Here is a 21,506-nt window from a genome sequence, read left to right on the forward strand (position 1 = left end):
ACTCAGATACATTTTGAGACCTTTCTATCTCTAGTTTTTTTCAAGTGGTGATCAATATGGAGGAACACCAATTTATAGGCTCAATGAAGGTGGTTGGGAGTAATAAGCAGGAGGTTTTCTTGCCCTGTTTGACCTGATGCTAACAGACATTTAGGGAAAAACTTACAGGTAGTGATAACATCACTGGACTAATAATCTAAAGGCCAAGGCCAAGGCTAAGGCTGTGGGGCAAGGATTCAATTCCCAATATGGCAGCTGGTGGAATTTATAAATCAGTTCACAAATCTGCAAAACCTAAAAGTAATGGTGACATGAAAGCATTAATATTGTGAAAGCGCATCTGGTTCCCTCATATCATTTGGGGAAGGGCACCTAACATCCTTACCTGGTCTCACCAGTGTGGGACAAACCCACAGTAATGTGGCTGGCTCTCACGACCCTCTGAACTGGCCCAGCAAGTCACTCTATTCAAGGGTAATCAGCAATAGTCAACAAATGCTGGCCTTGTCAATGATACTCACATTCCATGATAGAATTAAAAAAAAGTCATGGGGCCAAGCTCAGGATTCTCAAAGAAACTCCTTCCTGACTCTACACCACTGTGGTGGGACAGAAAATACCTAGGGATGGTGAAGGAAGATTCTGGGATTTCAGCTGTAAGATATAAGCTGGTAAACATCACTAAGTCAGGATGTCTGATTAGTCCATGGGACAACCCTCCCAATTTCAACACAGGACCCCAGGTAACAAAAAAGACTCTGCACAGCCAACTGATATGCCATGTGATTGATACTTCAGATGTCTCAGTCAATGCTGTGTGGTTTATCTGGCTTTACTCCTGTTTTTCTGTAGTTAGGAGTTGAATGGCTTTCCACCCCATTTCAATGGGCAATTATGTATCAATTTTATTGCCGTTTAATCGACTCCAATGATGACCAAACAGGGAGATAAGTTTTCACAAAGCTATTGACAGATTGGAAGAACTGAGATAAAAATTCAAGTTTAATCTGGTCTCTGCCCCTTGTTTGAAGTTGCTGTATAATTTAAATGATTTCATTTGCCATCAACATCACTATTACATTGACAGTAAATTTCTGACCCATTATTCAAAGTTCATTTTACACTCAAGCTCAAAATGGAAGTCACTGAAAATGAACAGATGTTACAACATCAAAGATTATTTAGATCAACACTTACTTGACCTTCCTTTATCAATGACAGGAATTTGGGATGCAATCTGGGTTGGTTCCGCAGCTTTCCTCTTGTATGTTTTTGTTACTTTATCCACATCTGGCTGCTTTCTGGTCATTTCCTCCATGAAAGACTAGGGTTAAAATTTTTAAGATTAAAATGTGAGGGTATTATTAGCAAAAGAAGCTTGCTCCACTTCCCAATGTTCTTTCTTCTTATATAGAGGTAAAGTTATCTTTTTTTGTCTCTATTTCTAGGGATAGTTATCAATTAATTTTCACTGCAGGTCGACAGGCAGCAAAAACTACCCTGAGTAAACCCTCTCACACCTTGCTTCTGGTAAGGACTCTATTCCATTCTCCTAACATTCCCATCTCTCGTGTTGTTTTCAGATGATTCAACCTTTTACACTAGCGCTTACAATATGTCTTTTGTTTTTCCTTCACCAAGGAATACCCGTGTTTGACAGGACTCTCCACCATATCCATGCCATTTCACCCACCTCTGCTTTGATCCAATTCCCTCACTCCTAAAACATGATAGGATTCTCCTTGTCCTCATTTGCCTTTGACATCATCCAACCACCAAAACTGATGTTGTCCTGTTCTCCCTTTACAGCAATCCAAAGTGATCCTTTCCTCTGTAATGTCCTGATCCACTTCTCAACCAACTCAAAACCCCACTCACCTTTCTGACAGCATCTTTGCATGCAAGCATAGGAGATGTGATATCGATATATTTACACTTTTCTTTCTCAATTGCCTAGACAGTGATTTATTTGAACTTTTTAAATTCATTCACTTTAGCATTCATTGCTCATCAATCTTTACTGCACTGTCAGAAATCACACAACACCAAGTTATAGTCCAACAGGTTTATTTAAAATCACAAGCTTTCAGAGCTTGGCCCCTTCGTCAGGAAAAGTCAGTGAAGGAGTAGCAGTCTGAAAGCTTGTGGTTTCAAATAAACCTGTTAGACTATAACCTGGTGTCGTGTGATTTCTGACTTTGTCCACCATAGTCCAATATCGGCACCTCCACATCATGATTCTACTTCACTGAACAGACAAAATGTAGACTGGGTGACCGCTTTGGGTCTTCAGTTGTAAGCATGAACCTGAGCTCCTCATTGCTTGTCATTTCAATCCACCACCTTGCTCCCTCTCCTTATGTCCTTAGCCTATCATGTTCCAACAGACCTCAAGACAAGTTTGACGAACAGCTTCTCATCTTATGACTCAATAATTTTAAGTTCAATAATTTTAGTTTATAACCTCTGCTTTGACTATGTTTTGTTCACACTTATTTCTTCATTCCTTAACTTGCATTTGGTTTGCTGTCACTTTGTAACAAGCTATGCAACCATTCACTTATTATTTGGATACATTTTTATTCTTTACAATCACCTGTACCTCTGGCTTTTGCATCATTTACATTTATATTTAATCTGCCACTCACTGCGTCACAAACATAACCTTTTCTTCTTACTCCTCTTGCACCTCTAAACCTATTACATTTTCATCTTTCTTCCATTCTGATGCAAGGTTACTGACTTGAAACTCTAACTCTATTTCTCTCCACTGATGCTGTCTAACTTGCTGAGGATTTTCAGCATTTTGCACTTTTAGTTCAGATTTCCAGCACTGGCAGTATTCTGTTTGGGAGTTTGCATGTAATGGGTTGCAAGCAGCTGTACTTCACAAGCTCATTCAAAAGGCTAGTCTTCATATATGAGCCTAACTGGTGATTTCTGTCAATCTACCTCATCACATGGAATATAGATCCATGAAATATTTTAAAACCAAATGTTGTTCTTATTAATTGCCCTGAAGTAACAAACACACCAACAAAATGATTATATGTAAGCACACGACTGATCTAATGCCTTTCAAATGCGAGAGATGCAGACATCATTATATCATGGAGGACATTTTGAAGCTTTGATACTCCTGAACCACCCATGTCTCAGTTCCACTTTCCAGCAACTTTGAAAGAACTGTCTGGTGTAATAAATGAAGAAGAATGCAGTATTATATCACCAAGGTAAAACCTACATCAATTGTTAGCATCTTGCTAAGTGTATCTGGATATTATTAAGTGTACAAGCTCAGCTTCTAAATTCAATAGTGATTACCTGGTGCTCGGCAATAAGCGTTTTGACTTCTTCGATCTCCTGTGGAAGTGATTCTTGGTCTCTCTGAGTCAGTATCGTCTCTGCCCACTGTAACCAGCCCAACAGGCTCTCCAGTAACTCTTGATTAGCAATAACATCTGCGAGGGCTGCTTCAAGCCGCAGTTGATGCTGTTTAGCCCATGCAGTTACCTGATATTTTACAACAAAACAAAATTAGCAAGAAAAAAGTAATCGCTGAAGTTTGGAAAGATGTACTTTTCATTTTTGTTCTTTAACACTGCATTTTAACAATATCAACATGACAATTGGCTGATTGTAGAAATCTAATATATCATGCAGTTTAAGACTGAAAAGGGAAATTGCCATTTCGCATTATCAGCCCTGTCCTTCCACAAACCATGTATAAACTACCCACTGTAGCTATTACAGAGGAACCTTGATTATCCAAAATGTTGATTATTCGAATTTCAGATTATCCGAACAAGATCGCAAAGTCCAGCATTCGATTATCCGAACAAAATGCTCCCTGCTTGTGTCGTTCAGATAATTGAGGTTCCTATGTACTGGTTAAGTTGTTAGGCACTCTCTCAGATCCCTTAGAATTGGGAACTGTTTCCCTTCACAAAGTTGGATCATCTGCCTGTGTTACAGTTTACTGTTCATGGTGTTGATTAGTACAGCCTTAACTGCATACCAGGAAGATAAAGATAATAAGTCTCCACTCTCTCAATTCACCATATGGAAAGCATCTTCTCTCAGCCAAGGAGCAGAACAAAATGACTTAGGAAAAAAACTGTCAAGTCACTCCCACATCACCCCTTCACTACTCATATCAGCATTGGAAGGTGTCTGGAAGCAACTGCTTTTGGAACTCTCTCAACAATATATAGAGATTGTGTGGGAAAGATCAAAGAAATGTGAAGGCTAGAAGTTGAAACACATATGTATCATTTTGCAGGATGAAATCTGAAGAGATAAAGGGTGGCCATTTTCCTTTTTAAGTTGTCTTAATTCTTGGGATTCATTTTGTTCAATTCCCCCAAATTACAAAAAGTAGCATTGTCACAATGTCGCAATAAACCTGGAAGAGTGAGACTGGGATTGGGGGTCGCAGTAAAACAGGCAAGAAATCCACTGCTGAAAATCTAAACTCTTTTAAAGTACACGTACATTATGTGTACTTTATTATACATAATTATATTCTTCTGTAATCCATACATATGTTATATGCACATGGAGCAAAGAAATAAATTGCAACTAATGAGTTAATATGGTGATTCACAGCCTGGTGACTCATAGTCTAGAACAGTCCATTTCTGTCACATTTGAAAATGATATAAACTGTACACAGCTGCTCGATTACATCCCTATTTCAAGTTAATCACCTCTTCGAATCTGGCTCGGATTATTGTGATCCAATGCTTGATGGTTGTGATAGAGTCTGGGTGGCAGATAGATAGGATAGCTTCTCCCATACCCACTGCTAAATTCAGCTCAATCATCTTTCCTTCCAGTTTCTTTGCAAACTCCTTTTGCCAAAAAAAAAACAAGAATCAAATTAGTCATTGATGTCAGTTTAAAGAACCACTTTAAAATCACCAGTTGCACTCATCAATAAAAATAACTTTGAAATCCAAGTTTAGCATGCTGTGGAAAAAAAAAATAATAACTATCCATAAAGAGAAGAATAAATTTAGTAACAAGATTCATGGTTTGTACCATTCCCTTCAGAAGACAGCAGCTACAGTTCAGCTGACATGCAGTCGTTCTAGCCATTTGGGCATCTGGGTTAATATGAATTGCTGCACTGCACCTTTGTTGCAATAACACAGTACACCAATCTATGTGTGGATCTCATGGGATAAATGGCCTGCTTTCACACTGTAGGGATTCTATGGTGATGGTGGTCCGTGGGACACTATCTGTCAGGTATGGTTCCATGAGTATGACCATATCAGGTTGCTGCCTGACTAGTCTGTGAGACAGCTCTCCCAATTTAGCATAAGCCCCCAAATGTTCCAAAGGAGAACATTGCAGGGTTGACAGAGCTGTGTCTGCCATTCTCTTTTCAGGTGTCTAGGTCAATGCTAGGTGGTCTTTATGAAGCTCTTTGGGATGTCATGAAATTGTGAAGGGGGCTAAATAAATGCAAATGTTTCTTATATTTTACTGTTGGTCTTTATTGCTGGACACTTTCTAATCAACCTATCCAGATATGTTATTACAAGTGGGACATGAACTCATGTCTCCTTGTCCAGAGATAGAGACACTACCACTGCATCACAAGAACCCTCTGTCAGTCTTTATTGCAGTTTTATATATTTTCTAATCAACCAGTTTAGAAATATTATTAAACACCTCTGGAGCTGGTGGGACTTGAACCTATGCCTTATTCTAACTCACACACCATCAACTCCAAATTCAGTGATTATTTATTCACCATATAAACATCTGTCCCTGTCAGTTTTCATATGTATTTATATTGGATTCAAAGTCCCACCACCTGGTGTGTTGGGATTTGAACCACGACCCCCAGAACATTAGCTAAGTTTCTGGATTAATAGTTTAGGGATAATACCACTAGGCCAACACTTCCCTTGTTTATCAGTCATTATTCACTCTTCTTTTCTACCTGTGGGTCTTAATAACCCTCAGAATTAATTCTAGCAGAGGCGCAACGAGCCCTCTTTTGTGTCTCAGGATTCTCTGATTCTGTGTTCAGTGCAAATCATAACTCACTATTAGTTAATAGTCATAGAGTCAGAGACATACAGCACGGAAACAGATCTTTCGGTCCAATTTGTCCATGCCGACCAGATATCCTAACCTAATCTAGTCCCATTTGCAGCACTTGGCCCATATCCCTCTAAACCCTTCCTATTCATATACCCATCCAAATGCTTTTTAAATGTTGTAATTGTCCCAGCCTCCACCACTTCCTCTGGCAGCTCACTCCATACACACATCAATCTTTGCATGAAAAAGGTGCCCCTTAGGTCCCTTTCCCCTATCACCCTAAACCTATGCCCTCTAGTTCTGGACTACCCCCACCTAGGCAAAAGACCTTGTCTTTTTATCCTATTCATGCCCCTCAAGATTTTATAAACCTCTGTAAGGTCACCCCTCAGCCTCCGATGCTCCAGGGAAAACAGCCCTAGCCTTTTCAACCTCTCCCTATGGCTCAAATCCTCCAACCCTGGTAACATTCCTGTAAATCTTTTTTGAACTCTTTCAATTTCACAACATCCTTCCGATAGGAAGGAGACCAGAATTGCAAGCAATATTCCAAAAGCAGCCTAACCAATGTCCTGTACAGCCGCAACATGACCTCCCAACTCCTGTACTCAATACTCTGACCAATAAAGGAAAGCATACCAAACGCCTTCTTCACTATCCTATCTACTTGCGACTCCACTTTCAAGGAGCTATGAACCTGCACTCCAAGGTTTCTTTCTTCAGCAACACTCCTTAGGACCTTACCATGAAGTGTATAAGTCCTGCTAAGATTTGCCTTTCCAAAATGCAGCACTTCACATTTATCTAAATTAAATCCCATTTGCCCTCCTTGGATCAAGATCTCATTGCACTCTGAGGTAACCTTCTTTGCTGTCCACTACACCTCCAATTTTGGAGTCAACTTACTAACTATACTTCCTATGTTCATATCCAAATTATTTATATAAATGATGGAAAACTGTGAACCTAGAACTGATCCTTGCAGCACACGACTAGTCACAGGCTCCAGTCTGAAAAGAAACCCTCCACCACCACCCTCTGTCTTCTACCTTCAAGCTAGTCCTATATCTAAATGGCTAGTTCTCTCTGTATTCCATGCGATCTAACCTTGCTAACCTGTCAACCATGAGGAAGTTTGTTGAATGCCCGAATGAAGTCCAGATAGATCACACCCACCACTCTTGCCTCTTCAATCCTCTTTGCTACTTCTTCAAAAGACTCAGTCAAGTTTGTGAGACATGATTTCCCACGCACAAAGCCATGTTGACTATCCCTAATCAGTCCTTGCCTTTCCAAATACATGTAAATCCTGAGCCTCAGGACTCCCTTCAGCAACTTGTCCACCACCGATGTTAGGCTGACCGGTCTATAGTTCCCTAGCTTTTTCTTATCATCTTTCTTAAATAGTGGCACCATGTTACCCAACCTCCAACCTTCCAGCATCTCACCTGTGACAATCGATGATGCAAATATCTCAGCAAGGGACCCAACAATCACTTTCCTAGCTTCCCAGAGTGTTCTGGTGTACACCTGATCAGGTCCTGGGATTTATCCACCTTCATGCATTTTAAGACATCCAGCACATCCTCCTCCATAATCTGGACATTTTCAAAATATCTTCCATGCCACTCACCACAGTAAACACTGATACAAAATACTCATTTAGTGTCTTCCACATCTCCTGTGGTTCCACACATAAGTTGCCTTGCTGATCTTTGAGGAACCCTATTCTCTCCCTAGTTACCCTTTTGTCCTTAATGTATTTATAGAATCCCTTTGGAGTCTGCCTAATCCTATTTGCCAAAGCTATCTCGTGTCCCCTTTTTGTCCTCCTGATTTCCCTCTTAAGTATACTCCTACTGCCTTTATACTCTTCTAAGAATTCACTTGATCTCTGCTGTCTATACTTGACATATGTTTCCTTATTTTTCTTGACCAAAATCTCAATTTGTCTTATGTGCAGGAGCACACTGTAATTCTCAAATGTTGTTGCACTACCTAATATGGTCTGATTCAGTGCATTTTCAAAAAAACAACTTAATTAACCAATTTCTGCCAAATCAGACCAAAACTCATGAATGAATGGATTAGCTTTAAAGTCACGTATTCTCAAATGAGTACAGTGAAATGTTTACATTTGCCGCATTATAGCACCACCTTAATTATAAGATACAGATACTTAGATCAAATTCTTAGGAAACAAAAGAAAATAAGAAAAGTAAAAGCAACTTGCTGTAGGATTGTCTAATTTGTGCACTTTATTTCAGCTATACAGGGCCTTGAGGAGACCACAATGGATTAGTTATGGTCCCAAATGGGCTATTTGGAAGGTTAGGGTGGGATATGGAGATCAGCATAAATTTAATGGGTCGCAGGGAATCTGAGGGAGTCAGGAATAAAGTTGGAAGTTGAGGTTTAGATTTATTAGAAGCCTTTTGGGAGGATGAGGGGAGAAGCATGTCAAGCCCTTGGGGAGATCAGACGGAAATTAGAAGAGTCATGGAGGTTAAGGATGAGGTGATTTGACCGATATGGCCAATCACAGGCAGTGGGCAAAATGGCTGAATGAATCCAGTCCTTGACTCCTGATCCAAAAGTCCTTCATTTTGGTTTAGTGGGCAGGTTTCACCAAGGCTAACGTTAAATGTTAATTCATGAACACAAAAGGGGACAGTGGCCTTGGAATGAGTTCGTCACCCAACTCCTGCACTGCCTTCACCAAAACCGAAATGGGGAGAGTGCAATTGGTTTCAGAGTTTAATCAAATTACATTCCATCCACCCAACATCCACCTGCTTTTTGGGTTAAACTGTCCCCTTGTTGTCTTAGTGAAATATTTCATGGATTCTTATATTACTAGAACCAAATGGGGACCTATAGCTTACTAAGAAAACAATCATTTACATCCAACTTCCAACCATACAACAGTTCTTGAAAATAAACAAAACACTGATCTAATCTGAACTGCATGTGTTCTCTCAAAACCTGACTTAGGACCTAACAGGATACAAAAATGCATCAACTCCTATCATTCGTTGCTCATTGTTAGGGATCCTCTTTGTCTAACATGCATTCAAGTATCATATAAAACAATTGCTCAACAATCCATGAACAAGAATTAAAAAATTGAATCATGCTTTGGTTTTTGTAAGTACTTAAATCCCACCCCCCCTCATTTATCTTCCAGTACCTTATTTTGTTGGCCAGAACCATATGCTATTTCCTGACACAGAGTGGAGCCAAATCATCTTCAGAATTGCTCTGAAGAAGTCACTGCATCAGAAACGTTAACTTGGTTTTCCCCTCCAGAGCTGCTGCCCATTCTGCTGCGTTTATCAGCAATTTCTGCTTTTGTTCCTGATTTCCAGCATCTGCAGTTCTTTCATTTTGCTTCCCCCCAATTCATCTAGTGCTATTCAGTAAATATAGCTCAGAACAATATCCCTCAGACTTTGCTTCTCTGCCAATAGTCACGCTCTAAGTTCACAACGAAGGTACCAATGTCGAGGGGGTGGAGGTGAGACTGGTGTTCCAGAATAAGGCAGTAGAACAGAAAAGAAAAAAATGGGAACAGAAATTATGTCCGGGGAACATCCAATGACATCCTACCCATCAGTGAAAGATTGCTGCAAACCAGAGTTCAAGATGTCAACATGCTGTACCAATGAATCAATTGTTCCCAACCCAAGATGGAACAAGGTAGACCCACTGCCAATAAGATTTTCTAGACACGCCCTCGCAAACTCTCCAATATCTATTACCACCAACACCTTCCTCAAGTATTGCTCGGCAGGAACGATTTTCCCTGAAAACCTCATGATCGTTGAGCTACACACAGGTTTACTGGCAGCAGTAATTTAAATCATTTTTGTAACTTCATTTATTCCAAAGTTCTAAACACAGTGTGCTTAGATTTGTTATTCATGATCATTATGATTTATACAGCATAAATTTGAAAAACCTATGTCCAACTTCTTTCCTACCTTGTGCTGCTCTATAAGCACACGCAGGGCTTCATCGTCATCTGGAAGAACGCCATGGAAACGAAGAGTCTGTTCGGCTTCAGCCAGCCACTCCAGCAATACGTGCACTGCAGAGTGAAACTCTTCAGCCTGTAGGTACAACATATATCTGTCAGACCAGTCACAACCTGGCAGCCAGAAGATAACATGGACCTTTAAGTTATAAGAACAGGAGAGAAGAAAAATAAATGAGTTTCAAGAAAACTTGCTTCAAACTGAATGCTCTGAGTTGGTTGAAGGTTCAGGTGGTTAAATACACTGTGTAACTTGAAGAAAGAGATCTGAGGGTCACTCTGTGGATGATGTGAGCATTAGTTAGTCTCATGCAGTTTGGGTTTGACAGTTATCCTGGTGATCATTTTAGGTCATGGATAAAATAAAAATCATCCGAGACTGACGGGTTTTGTGCGTGCATCCGGTATGAGATGAGTCTGCATCTAGTTTTGGGATGTGTGTCTTGGAGTTGGTGTAGGTTTATGGATCTGGATATGGGATATAAAAAGGGAAACCTATGGAAGACTGTGGAGAAAGAGTAAGCCAGGTTAACTTAAATGGATAGCTCTTTCAGATAGAGCCAGAACAGGTACGATGGGTGAAATGACCTTCTTGTGTGTCATGAGATTCTAATTCAATTGCAGCCAATCTATGATCCTCAACTGAAATGTACAAGTACCCACACACACACCCACACATCCCACTCTCAGACACATTCCTATATCCACTTACTCCAGAAATATACACCTAGTCACATGCCCATCACAGAAAACTAGACAGCGCCACACCCCTTTCTCAGACATATATCCACACCCCCAGCCCCATACCCCTATATCTCACCTCCATCCACCTAGACACATCCACATTAGGTATCTGTACTCTATCTGGCTGACACACTAAGGGTCGAGTGATTCTGCAATAGTGAAAGGACTACACTTTCAGGGGGGCAAAACAACATATATAAAATAGAAAGCTCCATTTTCCTTTTATTAGAGTTTATTAGACTTTGATCTTTTACCTGATTCAGGGCTTGCTCTAGTCGGGCTTGTTTGGAAACAGAGAGGGCACAGACAGTTTCCCAGCGAGTACTGAGCTCTTGCATCTGCACCTTGACCCAGGAGGAATCATCGCGGCTGGCATCTACTAGTTCACGGGCAGAGCGTTTGAGGGCTTGGACACCGCTGGTCCGTTTACCCAACTCCTTCTGAAAGACCTACACAGAAAACAATCCCATTACTATACACTCAGAGTTGTTCTTCATGACTGAACACCCTGTATAGGTCAACACAGTGCAATGAGACCAAGGATAATCACTGAACATGACTGGAAAAAAAATTACATACATAGTATATGAAAAACAGCAACACATCTAAGTGCCCCAATTCAACATGGTTATCACTGAAATGTAAATGAATGACATAACAATTAGACCATAGAAATAGGTCGCTAAGCCAACAAATCCAAGCCACACACTGTGCTCCACATAAACTTCACAAATGTATCCTCCTATTCATTTTTCCTCATATATTTGCCTTAGTTCCCATAAAGGCAGCTATGTTCACCTTAACTCGCCCTTCAATGTCATACTTCGTATTGACTGCATTTGCCCGCTCCCTGCTTAAACTCCACAACAATGCTTCCTGGTTTTCAACACGGGAGAATAGGTTATTTGTTAGCACAATATATATAAAATACAAATTTGTATTGAGTGGAAACAAAATTTTCAAGGATCTATAAACCATCATCATTTCAAAATTCCCACACGTGTTATCAAATCTCCCACAGTCCCTGCTCTCTGTCTGTGTAGCCCACTCTAGTTCCTCAATCCTGGAAAATCACTGTATTGCTTGAATGTTTGTGTATCCCCAATTCTAATTGCTCCAGCACTGGTGGCCTTTTTGTTTAAAAAGACGATTGGGCGTTAAATTCAATTGACCTTCCCAAATCTCTGCATTTCATGTCATTAATTCTCTAAGAATACCACGTTGACAAAGCTTTTGGTCACCTGTCCTAATATATAGCTTAGTGACGATTGTTTTCCTAATCACTCATGTGAATGTGACTTTCAGCCTTAACTATGTTAAAGTAGCCATTTAAATGCACAGTTTTGTTGTAATGAAAGGGTTTGTCAAATTTTAAACTGGGAATTGGTTATTTAAGGTACTAGTATTAAAATCAAAATAGAAGATAGATAAGCTATCCATACTACAACCCTTCTAATCTGTGAATAAATTAACAGATGACCTCCTCCTGTCCTCTTCAACTGAGTAGTCCCTGAGTAAACAATCATGGTAATGCTGACAAGTGTTGCCTTATTTAAACAAAAACAATAGAGAGCTGTGTGGAGAGATTTTCCACATGATCCACCCTAAAGTTGGATGTAAGGGAGAAGTGGTGGGGAGGGTGAAGTAAGAAGGGAAATAGTGTCCTTATTCACAGATGGTTCTGCCATTCACAGTTTTGATCCTTTCAGCTGACATGATTACGATTTCAAGGTTGATTTTTAAAAATACAAACATAGGGCTTACTGTCTTTTCTAAAAATACCATGTTTTACAAGATCTAAACTCAGATTTCATGCGAGTTCACTGATAAATTTGATCTATTTTGAAATATCTGAAAGAACCAGCTGGACTTTGAGCAGCAACCGAACTCTCAAGTTTGGCAGAGAGACATTTCTACAATGCAATCAACAAATTAACTTGTCGAATTAAGTATGATGAGTCACTCAAGGAGATCTGGATTCTGTAAGTTATTTTTGATAGATTAATTCAGACAGTTGCCAATGGAGGCTTGGTTGGAGGGTGGGGTAGGGGGAATGTGTGGTGGTGGAAGGTAAGTCGGAAAAAGAACGAGGGAGAGTAATTCTCACTGTCACACTGACGGAAACAGTTTCCAGTACCTTGTGAGCATCAATCAGGTTCATCACCAGGTCGATGTCCCCATGGACTGGCTGATCTTCAGCCAGCATGGGTTCAATCTTGTACAGCCAATCAATCAGAGCTTGCAAGGCATCTGTAAATTGGCCTGAGAACAGCAGTGCTTCCTCCAATTTGTTCTGTCTGAAATGGAAAGGCAGAACATATACGGTAAGATTAGGCAGTGACAGACACAGCTGAATCTTCTTCAAACTTAAAACCACAAACAGGAAGCTTGGCTTGCTAGTTTGAAAAGCCACTCCGGTTACCTCCAGCACCACTTACAACATGCCTTCAAAAATATTTGCTAAAAAGTGTAAACAACCAGGACTGATGCAAGTTAAAAATATCATCAGGGCTTCCTGATGGGTCAGTGTCAGAAAGGACTTTGCCAAGCATAACACCAAACATCACAACCTAGGAGTGTCCAAAAATGTAGCTCCAGTTTGCACTGTGAGAATATCTGCCAGGCAGGAAGGTGAAATACCAGAATTAGTCACCTGACCTAAAGCTGAAAATAAAGTTTTCAACCCTGAAAATGTCTGAAGTGGCCCTTCTTGGAAAGTGAGCATTGATGGTGGGAAGGGATCAAGGACAGGTCCCAATGTTGTGGAAATACTCACATGAAGAACTTCTACTTGGGAGCAGGGTGGTTCTTTTGAGTTGACAGAGCACAGTACTTCAGACAGCTTGTCCATTCTACACTGGAATGGTGAAATCAGCTGTAACATGCAATGGGGGCCAATCTCTTAATTGCCCATCTTTACAACACACCAAGATCATAAGCTCTATTTACTGTGTCCAGGAGTGGGAAAAACAGGGGAAAATTCAAAAGATGCAATATAGTGAAAAGAATCTTAACACTTTTATGAATGCAGGGATCAAGTTTGTAGTTGTTATATTCAATATTTACTTTCTTGATATGAAATTAGCTTGGAGAGTTTTCAAATCTATAACTGAGCAGTGTTTTTAAGCCAGCAATTATCTATTCTATGAACCCCATGATTTGGATGTGAACATAGGAGGTACAGTTAATATGTTTGCAGATGACACCAAAATTGGAAGTGTAGTGGACAGCAAAGAAGGTACCTCAGAGTACAATGGGATCTTGATCAAATGGGCCAATGGACTGAGGAGTTGCAGACGGAGTTTAATTTAGATAAGTGAGGTGCTGCATTTTGGAAAAGCAAATCTTAGCAGGACCTATACACTTAATGGCAAGGAGTGTTGTTGAACAAAGAGATTTTGGGAATGCAGGTTCAGAGTTCCTTCAAAGTAGAATTGCAGGCAGTGAGGATAATGAAGAATGCATTTGGTATGCTTTCCTTTATTGGTCAGAGTATTGAGTATAGGAGTTGGGAGGTCATGTCGTGGCTGTACATGACATTGACTAGGCCATTTTTGGAATATTGCATGAAATTCTGGTCTCCTTCCTATTGGAAGGATGTTGTGAAACTTGAAAGGGTTCAGAAAAGATTTACAAGCATATTGCCAGGGTTGGAGGATTTGAGCTGTAGGGAAAGGTTGAGTAGGCTCGTGCTGTTTTCCCTGGAGAGTTAGAGGCTAAGAGGTGACCATATAGAGGTTTATAAAATCTTGAGGGGCATGGATTAGATAAATAGAGAAAGTATTTTCCCTGCGGTGGGGAGTCCAGAACTAGAGGGCAGAGATTTAGGGTGAGAGTGGTAAGATATAAAACAGACCTAAGGGGCAACTTTTTCATGCAGACAGTGGTCCATGTATGGAATGATTTGCCAGAGAAAGTGATGGAGGCTGGTGCAATTACAGCATTTAAAAGCATCTGGATGGGTATATGAATAGGAAAGGTTCAGAGGGATATGGACCAAGTGCTGGCAAATAGGACTAGATTAGGTTAGGATATCTGGTCGGCATGGACGGTTTAGACCCAAGGGTCTGTTTCCGTGCTGTACGTCTCTCTGACTCTATGTATCTGCGACATGGCATTTACCAAAGGACATCTAATTGGCTTGGTTAATAAGATTTTCTGCTCATAATAAGTAGACAGCTGGAACATATCACAACATTCAACATTAGTCTTAAGGTAGTTATTTCATATGAATCACTTCATATTATCAGAAAAAATATACATTACAGGAATGAAAACTTTGCTGCTGTCATTTCGAGAATGTCAACTTCAATAGAAATAGGAAACAGCTTTAAGTACTTGGCATCAACATTATGGTTTTTAAACAGCAAGGCATCATTAATTGCAAGCATTTTATGAATGAGGTACTAATTCACGGCTTTTCAAAAATGAGCTCGGAGCATGACACTGTGTAGTTCATTCTAGTGATCTTAACACGGAGCAATATGGGAACAATTGAATTAGAAGCTAAGGGGTGAGAGTTTTTTTTAATCATTGCCAGATTGGACACATCAGCATGTTATTACCATACAAGTGAGTAGAAGTTACTTTCTCCATGCAGCAGGATCATACAAAATTTCTTTTTTTAAATTGTCGTCATTCAAGCTCAAATATTTTGGACATATATATGTGATACTTCACACTAACCATGGAAAAGTGTCCCGTTAACATATGACATGGCAGAAATTGAAGTATCAATTGCAGAGACCAGTATCCAGTACTAAGAGACCAATCACTATTAAGTCACCAGAGGCCACTTGGATCCCGGGACCAATTGTCCGGGATCATTTACATTTGCCTTCTTGTGACTAAACTATGATGTCATTTGACAGTTCCTCATTCATTCCACTATTACCCTGGAGAATAAGAAATCATAGAAATAACATGAACAAATTGGAACTCAAATCACTCATTCACTGGCCCTGTCATCAGTCAGTCTCTCAATTTCTTTGATATTTTTCCCTCTCCAAGACATCAATTTAATAAATTTGAACCCATGTTCTCTCCTTTACTTAATCAAATGGCAGTACTCACACTACGTATTCAGAGCTGACTGTATGTAAACCAATTAGAACAGGATAAATGCAGCACACCAAACATGCAGGTGACAACATTCCTTCCCATTCCCAACTTCATAATCTCCTCCCCTAATCCCCTACACCTCTTTGATAGCTCCATCCTAACTGGCACCATCATTCTGATATTAGCTGACAAATCTATGCCTGACTGCCTCTGATACAATGTCAGGAGTGGGTTGGATCTTTATTGAGTTAAATAGATTGGGAACATTATATATCTGTAAACCTCCAAGCCAAGAAAAAACCGGCTCACACCACACAACCTTAGTGCACGAAAAAAGATGGAGAACAAAGAAAAGGAAGAAAGAAAGGTAAAGGACAAATAAAAGGAGGGAATGAAATAAGTAAACAGAAATGAGTTTAAAGAGAAAAACAGAATGAAGGGGACATCCCAGCACCTTAGTGCAAAAGATAAGGCTGAAGCATTTGAAATCACTTTAAGCCATAGGACTGAGAAAATGATCCCTCTCAGCTATCTCCGAGGTCCTAGCATCATGGGTGCCAGTCTTCAGCCAATTCAATTTACTCCACATGATATCAAGAAATGATTGAAGGTGCCAGATACTACAAAGCTTATGGACCCTGACAAGATTCTTGCAAAAGGACGAAAGACTTTTGTCCCTAGCCAAGCTGTTCCAGAACAGTTACAACTCTGGCATCTACCTAGTAATGTGGGAAATTGCTACGGTCTTCCTGGCCCTCAACAAGTTGGACAAATCAAACCTGGCGAATTACTGTGCCATCACCACCATTTTCATGAGAGCAATCGGGGATGGACGATAAATGCTGGACTAGTCAGTGGCAGCCACATTTAGCGAACAAATAATTTTAAAAAGTGCGAAGTGGAAGCCTGGCAGAAAAATACGTACAGGATAAGATTTGAAATTTTTTTAATAACTCGGTAAATCAAAAATCAACTGCCTTTATTTTGAACTCTCAGTGGACCATGTGATGTGCACTGACATATGGCTGAGTCTTGGAAAACTAAAACACAATGCAGCCCACATGGATACCCCAGTCAGGACAAAAATTGAGGATGGCACTCAAGATTTCATTTAAACTGAGCCAGTTGCTCAAGCTTTATAGACTGGGTGGAAAAACTAAAAGGAAAGTGAGATTCATAGTAACTATCAATTTTATGGTTGGCATGGACTGGTTGGAGCGAAGGGTCGGTTTCCATTCAGTATGACTCTACTAAAACAAAGGTTTCCACTTTGAAAGTTTCATGGGGCCCCGCCATCCAGTCACATTAAATATTACCTAATCAAACGGCAGTACTCACACTACGTATTCAGAGCTGACTGTCTGAAAACCAATTAGAACAGAATAAATGCAGCACACCAAAGACAGAAACAAACCTGGTGAATTACTGTCCCATCACCACCACTTTCATGAGAGCAATCAGGGATGGACAATAAATGCTGGACTAGTCAGTGGGCAGAGCATTCCACACAGCCACCACTCTCTGGGTGAAGAAGTGGGGGTGGGGGGTGGGGGGGGGCAATCCAAGGGCAGTTAACAATTTGCAGCAAAGTGGGCAAACATTCTTATTAACAGACCAAGTAGAATGCAGCCTGCTATCAGGGGCATCCTCCAGTAAGGCTAAATGCACCTTGAGATAGCACACCAATATTTCTACATAACTAACACACTCATGTGGCAAATTCATACCTAAATTATTCCGACCAGTTATAGCAGACGGACAATTGTCCATGTCACAAATTGATACCGAACCTCTACATCTTTAACCATTATGTATATTAATGCCCATTCTTAAAGTTATCGCCTTAGTTTTATTAAAATATTCACCCAGCTCATTTTAGAGAGTAACTAACTGTGATAACTGTTTCTGGTGGAAATCTACTTTGCATAAAACAAAGTCAGCAATAGTGATAGGAGCAGTGATGGTAGGGATAGAGAAGAGAAAGGAGAATCTGAGACAGTACCTCTGGCCGTTAGGCTGACAGTCTAAAATTAACAACTCCAGCTCTTTTTGAAATGCGTAGTGCCCCTGTGGTGAGAGGCTCTCAAGTCAATAAATGCTGTTTTTGGCAGATTGTTTGTCCAGTCAGAAAGAGATAGATGAGATTTCAGCTGCACTCCATCATCCTGTAAACCCCTGGCCCCACCCACCAAAATCTTTAGTAACACAAAAAGTTAGTCAAACATGGAAGTTGAAACTTGGAGGACGACAACAGTGTGTTCCTCTGCAACCTCGTGCTATAGAAAACAGCTTTACAAAAATCATGCTGTAGATGATCATTAATAGAAAATCGTTATACCCATTCAGTAGAACGTTTGCGTCATCCAAAAATTGTCCATAATTCATCAATTGTGTTATAGCCAATTCACGCTGACGAGATGTGCATTATAGCAGAACAACCTGCAGCTGACCTTGATATCTGTGCCCTTCCCACAAACTCACCAACTCTATGGCCAGATGAAATGATCATCAATGTCCCAGCCAATTATATGGTTGCTGAATCATAGAGATGTACAGCATGGAAACAGACTCTTCCATCCAACTAGTCCATGCTGATCAGATAGCCTAAATTAACCTTGTTCCATTTGCCGCATTTGGCCCATGTCCCCCTAAGCCGTTCCTACTTATATACCCATCCAGATGCCTTTTAAATGTTGTAATTGTACTAGCCTCCACCACTTCCTCTGGCAGTTCATTTCATACATGTGAGTGGGAACAAAGTGTTTCATCAGGATTCTCCAACCATTGTGGGGTAGGCTTGATGGACCTGCTGGCCAACTGCCATATATTGGTAGCGCTTGATTATTCTTCGATGTCAAGAAGTTGCACTTGAGGTTATGTTTAAACTTTAGCCATAGTTCCATAAGCTCATTCCTAGGAGCATCCAGCAAAGTTTCCAACAATCTACTCTCTGCTGGCACAGAATAAAACAAAAAAAAAACCCACAAAAAAACCCTGAAAATCATTTCCATCAAAAACAATAACAGACATCAAGATATTCTCAAAGCTTTAATCTGATCGCTTGACTGGTTGACTGTTTCATTAAGAACGCCGTTTGAAATCTTTAGTCATGATTTCAAGTAATAAAGATGTAAAGTGAATGTATTAGAAAAATTAAAGCTTTCTGCGTAATTCAGTTTATGAATTTCTTTGAAAACTATCAGCTAATCATTAAAACTGCAGTATCATAGACTGCAAATACTGGGGCCAAATGAGGAAAATCGACTCAGAATTTAAAAGTAGCTGCAGAGAGGGAAATGGGATTTGTAAAATTTTGAAGTCTTTGCATCTTTGTTACCAGATCTGAAGCACACCTGTGTAACTAAGCCAACTGGTTTTAACCTAAATGTAGCTCAATTACATTCGCAAAATTTATTTTCCAGAGAAAACTCAAGATATATTGGTAATGTCTCTTCTAAATTAGTACTTTTATACAAATATGCGTGAGAGATAATACTCCAACAATTATCACAATAGGACATCTTTGGTTAATTCTATTTATTGTCTTCCAATGCAAAATATTACAACCCTCCTTAATGGTCTAAACATTTTTGCCTCATTATGACAATCCCTACAGTGTTCATGATTAGATAATTCAATTTTCTTGTACTTCCACAATGGAGTTTCTTCCCAAAGGAGCCATAAACAGATAGTATGACAGACTGTCACATTGTACAAGGGCAACATGGATAGCTAGTTAAGCACCAGGGGGCTAACTAACGACCTTCCAAATGCACAGGAATAGACGGTCTACAAATCGGACAATGCTAATCTTCCTAATAAATCATCAACAAAGATCTCAGACAAATCTATCATTCTGGCAAGCACATGTTGACTAGATCAAAGATTCAACTTGCAGGCACTGAAGTATTTTTATTCTGAAGGGGAGATTTCAAAGTCAGACCTGAACCTTGTGCTGAATTTAGATATTTGTGGTCGTAACTCACTGGGAAGTCTCATATGTTGTTAAGTCTTGAGACATGCAACAAAAAATGGTACATAAAGTCAGCGCTCGGAAATACAAGATTTTCTCAGCTTTGAAACTTCCAAAGAAAATTGTATTTTCCTAGCAAATTACTGAAGCAAGAGAAGGAAGTCAAAATAAGCTGGAAAGTAAAGACATGGTTCAAAACTACAGTATTTGGCAACTCACATTTAAACTCTGTGCTGAACATCTGTGTGCCAACAATAACTGTTATCACATTCAAGCATTTGTTCAGGGTTTTCTCGGGGTAAATCATTCACACTGTCATTTACTCTTGTTTCGGAGACAAACTAATGAACTACTTTTACAATGTTGCCAGATTCAAAAAGTACAACTTTCTTGCAGTTCAAAACTTTCTGTACTGACTTTGTTACCTTTCCACTGACTTTCCGCACACCGTGTCCCACTTGTCCCTAAGCTCACTCAACATGTCATCGAGCTTTTGGTGGTCATCAGCCAGAGTTGTCTTCTCTTTTAAAGAACGACCGGTTCTTACTGTAGTGTCGTACACTGAATGCTTTGCTCCTAGCGCTTTCTGGAACTCCTGTGTTTGGTAACAGATAAATCGATAAAAGGCTTTATTAAATGGATAAACATTGCAAGGCAGCCAATTTACTTGAATTGTTCTTTGTAGCTACAATCATAAAGAATAAAGGACAATTAACGATAATCTGAGTTAGGAGTCCAAAAGTATCTGAGATAGGTAATAATATTAACCAATTTTAGAGAGCTTTTGGTCCTTCAGCCCATCATATCATCAAACATCCATATATTATGCACCCGTTTTTCAGCACTCCCACTGGCTTGTAACCTTGTATACTATGCCATTTCAAGTGTTCATTTAAACAGGTCTTAATTGTCTTGAGGGTTCCCATCTCTACCACCCATTTAGGCAGTGAGTTTCAAATATCCATTACACCTTGGTGAAAGTTTTCTTTCCCACAAATCCCATCTAAACTTCCTACTCCTTATCTTAAAACAGTCTCCTGGTTACAGACACCTCGACTAGGTGGAAAATCTTCTCCTTTTAAGTTTGTACACTGTAATCATGTAAGCTTCTCAAGTTTTCTCTGCTCTGAAGAAGATAACCCGAGCCTATCTAGTCTCTCTTGATAGCTGAATCGCTTTAGCCCTGGTAATATCCTGTTGAATCACCTCTGCACCCTCTCTAGTGTAATCGCATCCTTCTCACAGTGTAGTGACCAGAATTGCACACTATTGTGGGTGTGCTTTAACTCACATTACACACAGCTTCAGTGGGATTAGTGGGATCTGGATGCCATATATTCTGACTATAGAGTAGCCCATTGGTTGTTGGCAGCATCTTGAAGATGTGAAAAGTACATTATGAATGTAAGTTCTTTTTATTTGAGCTTAGGAGAAACACTTGTACTTACATAGTTCTGTCACAACCTCAACACACCTTAAACTCTTTACAGTCAATGTAGTATTCTTAAACTGTAGTCACTGGTTTAATGTGGGAAATGCAGCAGCCAATTTGCTGACAAGCTCCCAAAAATCATCTATTTTTAGGTGTTGCTTAGTGTTTAGCGAGTTTAACATCTCGTGTGAGTGAGTGAG

The 21,506-nt window shown here is 39.9% G+C and overlaps 1 protein-coding gene across 20 annotated transcripts in view; it reads right to left on the minus strand.

Moving 5' to 3' along the window:
- The window catches only part of dst (dystonin), a 617,802-nt gene that overhangs the window by 47,031 nt on the left and 549,265 nt on the right, over positions 1 to 21,506 (minus strand). For all 20 annotated transcript variants that reach the window (XM_087979186.1, XM_087979173.1, XM_087979215.1 and 17 more), the window contains 7 exons: positions 20,300 to 20,469; positions 12,978 to 13,137; positions 11,095 to 11,289; positions 10,044 to 10,172; positions 4,710 to 4,853; positions 3,325 to 3,513; positions 1,198 to 1,324 (listed from right to left, as the gene is read on the minus strand). In XM_087979186.1, coding sequence (XP_087835312.1) covers positions 1,198 to 1,324; positions 3,325 to 3,513; positions 4,710 to 4,853; positions 10,044 to 10,172; positions 11,095 to 11,289; positions 12,978 to 13,137; positions 20,300 to 20,469 — 1,114 coding nt within the window. The remainder of the gene's footprint in view (positions 1 to 1,197; positions 1,325 to 3,324; positions 3,514 to 4,709; positions 4,854 to 10,043; positions 10,173 to 11,094; positions 11,290 to 12,977; positions 13,138 to 20,299; positions 20,470 to 21,506) is intronic.

This window comes from Chiloscyllium plagiosum, unplaced genomic scaffold, assembly GCF_037043375.1.
Source record: "Chiloscyllium plagiosum isolate Xiang-an unplaced genomic scaffold, Cpla_swu_hap1 HiC_scaffold_3, whole genome shotgun sequence".
Classification (NCBI taxonomy): domain Eukaryota; kingdom Metazoa; phylum Chordata; class Chondrichthyes; order Orectolobiformes; family Hemiscylliidae; genus Chiloscyllium; species Chiloscyllium plagiosum.